Source organism: Alligator sinensis, unplaced genomic scaffold (genome assembly GCF_000455745.1).
Source record: "Alligator sinensis unplaced genomic scaffold, ASM45574v1 scaffold357_1, whole genome shotgun sequence".
In the NCBI taxonomy this organism is placed as follows: Eukaryota; Metazoa; Chordata; order Crocodylia; family Alligatoridae; genus Alligator; species Alligator sinensis.
Genome location: NW_005841942.1, coordinates 2,857,270 through 2,864,459, shown reverse-complemented (window position 1 = coordinate 2,864,459; position 7,190 = coordinate 2,857,270). Strand labels below are relative to the sequence as shown.

The 7,190-nt window shown below is 43.1% G+C and overlaps 1 protein-coding gene across 8 annotated transcripts in view; it reads right to left on the bottom strand.

Annotated features, from left to right (window-relative positions):
• Positions 1-7,190, bottom strand: part of MAP3K7 (mitogen-activated protein kinase kinase kinase 7) — a 65,926-nt gene that overhangs the window by 42,099 nt on the left and 16,637 nt on the right. For 3 of the 8 annotated variants that reach the window (XM_014518197.2, XM_014518198.2, XM_025199379.1), the window contains exons 2-4: positions 2,337-2,447; positions 1,405-1,470; positions 290-335 (exon numbers count right to left, since the gene is read on the bottom strand). In XM_014518197.2, coding sequence (XP_014373683.1) covers positions 290-335; positions 1,405-1,470; positions 2,337-2,447 — 223 coding nt within the window. Of the gene's footprint in view, positions 1-289; positions 336-1,404; positions 1,485-2,336; positions 2,448-7,190 lie in introns of those variants that run through there. The other 5 variants (XM_025199376.1, XM_025199381.1, XM_025199380.1 and 2 more) reach the window with 3 other exon arrangements.

Sequence of the window (7,190 nt, the reverse complement as noted above, 5' to 3'; positions counted from 1 at the left end):
CCCTACATCTGAAGAAGGGTGTTTGTGCCCAAGAGCTTGCAAAGAACAATTTTTCCAACTACTTATGTGGTCTATCACATCTGCTCAAAGAACTCTATCTGCCTAAGACTTGCACAAAACTTATAATTTGATACAAAAAAAAAAAAAATCAGTGGGTTACAGAGGAATTTTTAAACTATGCTGGTTATAAAATGTTCCTTAAAATGCACATTAAACCAATTTTACATAAAGATTCTTCTAACACTAGCAGTTCAGCTCCAGGGAGACACTATGTTGAGAAGATACTCACCATTGTATAGAGAACCTCCTTCAGCATACTCCATAACAAGACACACCTTTGGAGGGGAGGGGACAAAAAACAGGGAAGTTTTAAAGTGCAATGTAGGGGTGGACAACAGGTTTTGTCATCTGAAAGAAAAGTTCATTCAGATGAACTGCAATGTGCCATACCTGAACTCATGGCACATGTATTTACAAGATGCAGACTCAACTTAATACTTAATTCCCATTAAAGGTTAGGAAAGAAGAAATGATGCACTTTTATATAGCCTCTAAATGCAAAAGTTTCTGTAAAATTACAGTTAAAAGGGATTTACTGCTGGAGCGCATTACAAAAAATCATCAACTGAGGCTGCTATCTTTTATTAGATAAAACAAAGGCAAACCATTTAATTAAATAGCCCAGACCAGAATAAAATGCATCTGTTACCCTGCAAATTTCAATCTGTCCTGTTACAGTACCTGCTAAACCACTTGGGTATTAGTGGTGTCAACAGCTATTAATGCAGGGCAAATGACAGAATCCTGAGTTCCATTAGTTTCTGAATGAGGCAGCACTGATTTTTCAGTCATATGCATCATCTTTTGGTTGTTCATTTTTCTTATCACTGATTTGGAATTAATGGGAGTATCCACAAGAGTAAAGTTACGTGTGTGTACACCACACTTGACAATAAAAAAAACAACCCCCCCCCAAAACAAACAAGAAAAACCCCTCAGTGTAGGGAGGGAGAGGGAAAAAAAGACACAATGAAGTGCTAATGCAGGGGTGGGCAAAATGTGGCCTGCTAGGCCATTCTATGCGGCCCATGGGGGCCCTAAAAAATTTAGAGAAGAAATAATTTATCGGCCCCTGGCTGCCTATCATGTGGCCCTTGATGGCTTGCCAAAACTCAGCAAGCAGCCCTCCGTTCAAAACAATTGCCTGCCCCTGTGCTAATGGGTATCGAGAAATTAGTTGGCTTTTTAAATTTACTTTTAAGACAAGCCCAACTACTAATAAAATGACTGCTATTGTATAGCCACAATACTAAAGCATTCTATTTTCTGAATGTATTTTTTGTGTTACTGCTTGCTTATAGCATGTTTTATCAAGAGGACCAAGACTGAAGTAATACAGCTTACTGGATTCAGACAGGCTCCATATAACTTGACTATATTAGGATGATTCACGCGTGACAACTGTCGAAGCTGCAATACAAAAGCTGTATTTTATTTCAAACCATAACCACTCAGAAATTTCCATTTATTCTCAATGTTTATTTTCACATACACCGTTCACATTTAGACCAAACTATACAACCTATATTTATAGGAGGGTTATTAGTTTGGGTTATTATTACTGGTGTTGTCCTTAACAAGGGACACTCCACTTTGCAATCTAACAATATTTGTCACAAACAATGACAGTTGCTTAACATACTACTCTTACTGGTCAAACTGTGGTGTCTGGTGTTCAACCTTGTTAGATAAAAGTAAGTTAAAATTTATATCCCTCCAATGGTGAAATACTGAAAGTATTAATATTTGGAATACATGCAGCTGTAGAACAGAGTATAAATAAAGAGCACCAAACCGCCGATAGATGTGCAGAGAACCTGCTCCGATACGCTGGAAATCCAGCATGTCGGAGCAGACTTGATTAATCGAGCTGCTGGAGCACAGAAATTGATGCTCTCTGGCAGCCATCCATGTCACATGTATCAGTGTCCCCATGAATCCCCGCTGGAAAAAAAATGACAGTGGGGTGCTCTGAAATCAAACATGTTCGATAAGCTTCAGTTGAAAGTGCCCCGCTGCCATTTTTCAGTGTGAGGATGCTGATACACATGATGCTTGGGCACTTTTAATTAGCATGGCTCACTAATTAAAGTAGCCAGCCAAGAGCACATATAAAAATGTCCAAAAGTATTTCAGGTTATAGTCACAATTTTTAAATTTCATCCTTTTTAAAATTATGTCTGCCTTTCGACAATGAAGAACAAGCAACCAGTAATTGGAAGAAATTCAGGATACAAAAGACAGCAGATGCAACCTCTTAAAGAAAAATACTGTACCTCAACAATGAAGGCTTTTCTTTCAGATTCACTTTCTATTTGTTTGATGGCCACATCTTTTCCTCGCCATTTTGCCTTACAGACCACACCAAAGGCTCCTCTTCCAACAACCTACATGAAGACAAGGAAAGTTGCAGTGAAAAAGCAAGAATAATTTTGTGACACAGTACTTCAAAAATATTTAAGACAAAAGGGATGATGTGCCATTGACTTAAATTTTTAGTTTAAAGCAATTCCAGGCATATGGAATTGTATAAATTTACAACAGCACTTTAGTGTTATGTAAAAAAAAAGGTTATAATCAAATTAAAGTTCTATTCCCATTAATGTTGTGGTAGAGTCTCTCCTAGGTTGCTTACAGGAAAAGATAGGAAGCTACATGCACAAAACACTGCAAATCTAGATACAACAGAAAGGTTCGTTTTTAGAAAATAGCATGAACTAACTTCAAAGGAGAATCACTAAAAAAAAAAGAGAGCTAGTACAACTATGAGACTTTTGCTTCTACAAGTTTTGGCAAGTGAAAGCTTATCTTTATAGTACTGACTTTTAGTTACAGAAAGCATGACCATTGATGATGCGTATGTAACCAAACATATGGATATTCTGAAGTTTATGTTGAAGTTACAGTTGCGGCCGAGCATGCACGTTCAAATAACATGGGAGAATTCTCCTGGTAGAGAAACTTACCCAGAGCCAAGTATACAGGCATTCAAATATCGAAGCCCTGAAGAGTGGAGAGCTTGCAATGCTGACACTGTGCAGCCAGGGGGGCCTCTGTGCACACATCTCAGCATGCTCTGTAGGACCCCTTAGTCTACCTGGTGACAGATGGCAGCAGTGCATAAGGCAGCCCTGATTGGTTGACCCAGACTGCCCATGATCAGCCTAGGCTTCCCTGCAGCACAACGTGGGGATTGTGAAAGGGGCATGTTTTGCTCCCTACTGGAGCAGCAGAGTCCAGTAAGTGACATACTGTCTCCCTGAAGGGGAAGGGAGGATACTGGAAACCTATGTTTTCTTCTGAAAAGTCACAGCATGTACAGACATTCAAATTTCCCAAGAGAAACTCTCCTGGGAGTGATTTAACCTTGGTTGTTCCCAGGTTATTTTTCTTTTGAAGTGGCCATTTTTACCCCAGGAGAAAAAGCCGAACATTTGTACATTCATAGTTTCTCTTGGGAAAGCAGTGATACCCAGTTTTGCAGAAGAAACTGAATATCTGTACCAGGCCTAAGTCATGGAAGATGCTGTAGGCACATGGGATTTTCAAAACATGTTGCAACAATGTTCTAACTTTATATGAGTTTTTAGGAGTTTGTTAAATGTATTTTCTGGATAAATTGGTCAAAAAGAACTTTTCCACTACAAATTAGTCACTGGGACTGGGGAGGTAGATGGAGATGGGGGCAGCTAATTAACATATATTCCTAATGCTAAAGCAATGCAGATGGTACCAGCTCTCTGATGTATTACTCTCTAGGACATGAGTATCAAAACTCATCCAGCCCACAGGTGTGGGGACAGCCTGTGAGCTAGATCAGAACCACAGGGCCGGTCTGGTGTGGGCATCCAATGCAGTGTATACTCCAGAGCAGCCCTGCGCACTCTGCACAGCGTGCGCCAGTTCTGGTGCATGGAACCAGTATATGAGGCCAATCTGAAGCCAGTGAACAGGCCAGGTCTAGTTTGTCACTGCATGCAGGTCGTGCTCTAGGACTAGCCTCCTGTGCTACATGCAGTAAGCATGCTGGGTACAACCCTGAGCACTACATGCAGAATGAACCACCCCTGGGGCCAAGCACCTGCTGTACATTAAGCCAGCACAGGGCAGGGGTGGGCAAAATACAGCCTGCAGGCAGAATCCAGCCTATGGAGGGATATTGTCTGGCTCTCAGCAGGCCCCTCAGTCCTGCCTGGCCCAGGCACCATCCAGCCCCGGCATGTTCTGCTGCCTCTGGGTGTGCAATAGGCCTGGCGTGGCTCCATGGCTGGAGTGCATTTCTAGACAGCCCAGGCGGTAATGGCTCCTTCTGGCTGCCGCTGCTGGCCCCAGCCCCATGATACTGGTGGGGACCTGTGCACACAGCCCTGGCCTGGGCCCAGACTGCTCCACACCCACTCTGGACTTGCCCTGACTGGAGCAGCTTGGCTGGACCAGCAAGGGTGGGAGCCTCCTCAATGGCCTAGCAGGTGGGACCCAGCGTGGAAGAGCAGAAAGGGCTGGCGAGACTTGTTGCTGTTGCTGCCGCTGCCAGGACCCCCATGCCAGCCATGCCACCAGCAGCGCAAGGAGTAACAGATGGCGGGGGGGGAGGAAAGGGGAGTTGCGTTGCTCTCGCTTCCTTCTGCCAGCTGCTCACATGCTGGACCACTCTGCCACTATGGTCCGGCTACTGCAGCTGCCCCCCTTAGGCCACCTGCACTGCCCGTCACCCCACCTCTCCTCCAGGATACAGTCGCAGCTTGAGGGGAGCGGCTGTGGCAGGGCCATAGTGACAAGGTACAGCTGCAGCAGGGTGCGCGAGTGGCTGGAGGAGGTGCGGGCAAAGCGCTCCCCCTCCCTCTCATCCATTACTCTTCATGCTGCTGGTGGTGCAGTTGGCATGGGAGTCCTGGTGGTGGTGGCAGCAGCAATGAGTCTTGCCACCCCAATCCACACTCCTGCACTGGGTCCTGCCTGCTGGGCCATGGAAGTGGCTCCTGCTTCTGCCGATCTGGCCAGGTTGCAGCCCTGTGCCCACTGTGTGGGTAAAAAAACCCGGGGGGGGGGGAGGGGCATGACCCCCCCATGCAACCCTGATGCATTGTCTTTGCCCCCCAACCCCGCCCAATACCTCATCTATGTTCCCCACTTTCCCATAGACTTACCTGTGGGGAGCTGCTCTCCATGCTGCCTGGTTGTCACAGGCATGTGTGTGCTCCCCTTGCCTGATTGCCCTCCTCCCGCTCCCCCCAGCCATAAATAGCCCCTTGCAAGCTGGAACTCTGTTTATTAGTATGCACAGCATTAACATACAATGAAGCCCAAGTAGCACTTATTTTTTAAAAAATGTATGCAAAATATGATCCACTTTGAAAGTTTGTTCGCGACCCTTTTGTATGTTCTTCATGGGTTGAGAAACGCTGATCTACATGACACCACACTGGTGTGCAGAAATACTTGGGTCAGCTCTAAGTGGGACAGCGGGGGAACTAGAAGCATTGGTCACATTAACCCAGTACTCTACCCAGCAAATATCACTCCACAGGGTGCATCAGACCTGGTAGTGCACCATGCTTATGGTTCTACACCAGAGGTCAGCAACCTCTTAGGAGTAATGGGTTAAATTAATTGGGACTAGTCTGAAGGTGACTCGATGTTTCTCTCCCACTGCCATCGTCAAAGCTTTGTGGGCTAGATAATATCGCTTGGCAGGCTGGATTTAGCTTGTAGGCTGTAGGGTACCAATCCCCAATACTGGAACATCATGTTTGAAACAGTAATAACATGACAGCTACATATAACTTAAAAGGTACATTTTAAAAACAAATTATTCTAAATGAAGCTTTGAATAAAAGGAAGTGCTGACTAAAAATACATGATACTGGCTTGATACATGGCTTATATATAATAAACCACACAATCCTAACCAGATCTTAGTGCTAAAGATTGATAACATTTAGTCTTTTAATAAAGAATATTCTGAAGGCTAAATATGCAAAACCAGAAAACAGGAAAAATAAACAACTACTTGGATCCCCAAGATCTCAAGTCTATGGGAAATAAAAATAACATTAATCTATTTCTGCACTGTATCATCTGAAAACACACACATTTTATCACTAAAAAAATTCAGAATTTTCTAACAGGTTTACTAGAGAATTTTCCAACAGGCACAATTCTTCATTTCACTTACTAGACAGCTATCTAAAATATTGTTTATTCTAAGAAGGCCTTGTTAGACACAAGAAGGAACAATAAAATGGAGCTCCTTCCTGGTTAACAGCTTTAGTATTTTTTGTAGAACTATTACATGCTACAGTATCCAAAAAAGTATACACCAAATTATTAACAATATAGGGGAATGACAGGTCAGTAAATAAAAACCACAAACCAATCAACCCACCCACACTTCCCCATGGATATGTGGTCATTAAAATGTAGTATTGTTCTCATATCCATACACATACTAGAAGTGAAAGGATCAAACTGTTCTGAATATTTCAGAGCTTCAAATGTAATCAAAGACACTGGAAAATTTGAAGACATACAGATACTTTGTGAAAAACAGTGAATAAAAGTTTTAGAAACAATTACCTATCCTACTTCTCTTCCATTTCCTATATCTTACCACAGTTCCTGTTGTGCCAAAAAACATAGTAACAGTATTTCAATATACTTCTACAAACTCTCTACATGCAACAAAGGTAACCAAGAAATGCATAGGTTCTTTAGACACTACTGCAGACAGCCTAAAACAGGGGCAGGCAATTATTTCGGGTGGAGGACTGCTTATCGAGTTTTGGCAAGCTGTCAAGGGCTGCATGGGTAGCCCCACCCCTTGACAGGTGGCCTTCCCCCTGGTCACCATCTTGTGACTGGAAGTCCTGCTCCCTAACCCCTGACCTTTGCCACCAGAAGTCCCTCCCCCTTGCCCCTAGAAGTACTCCTTTCAGCAAGGGGTTCTGCCATCTCAGAATCGGAAAAATAAATGTTGTAGATGTTCAATTTTTAGAATATCAAATTATATTCTAAAAATTGAACATCTACAACATTCATTTGATTCCAAAAAATATTTTTGTCCTGATTTACATGCGTTTGTGTAGCGTACACAGAGGTGATTGCACAATAGCTTAAAATGAAGTCATACT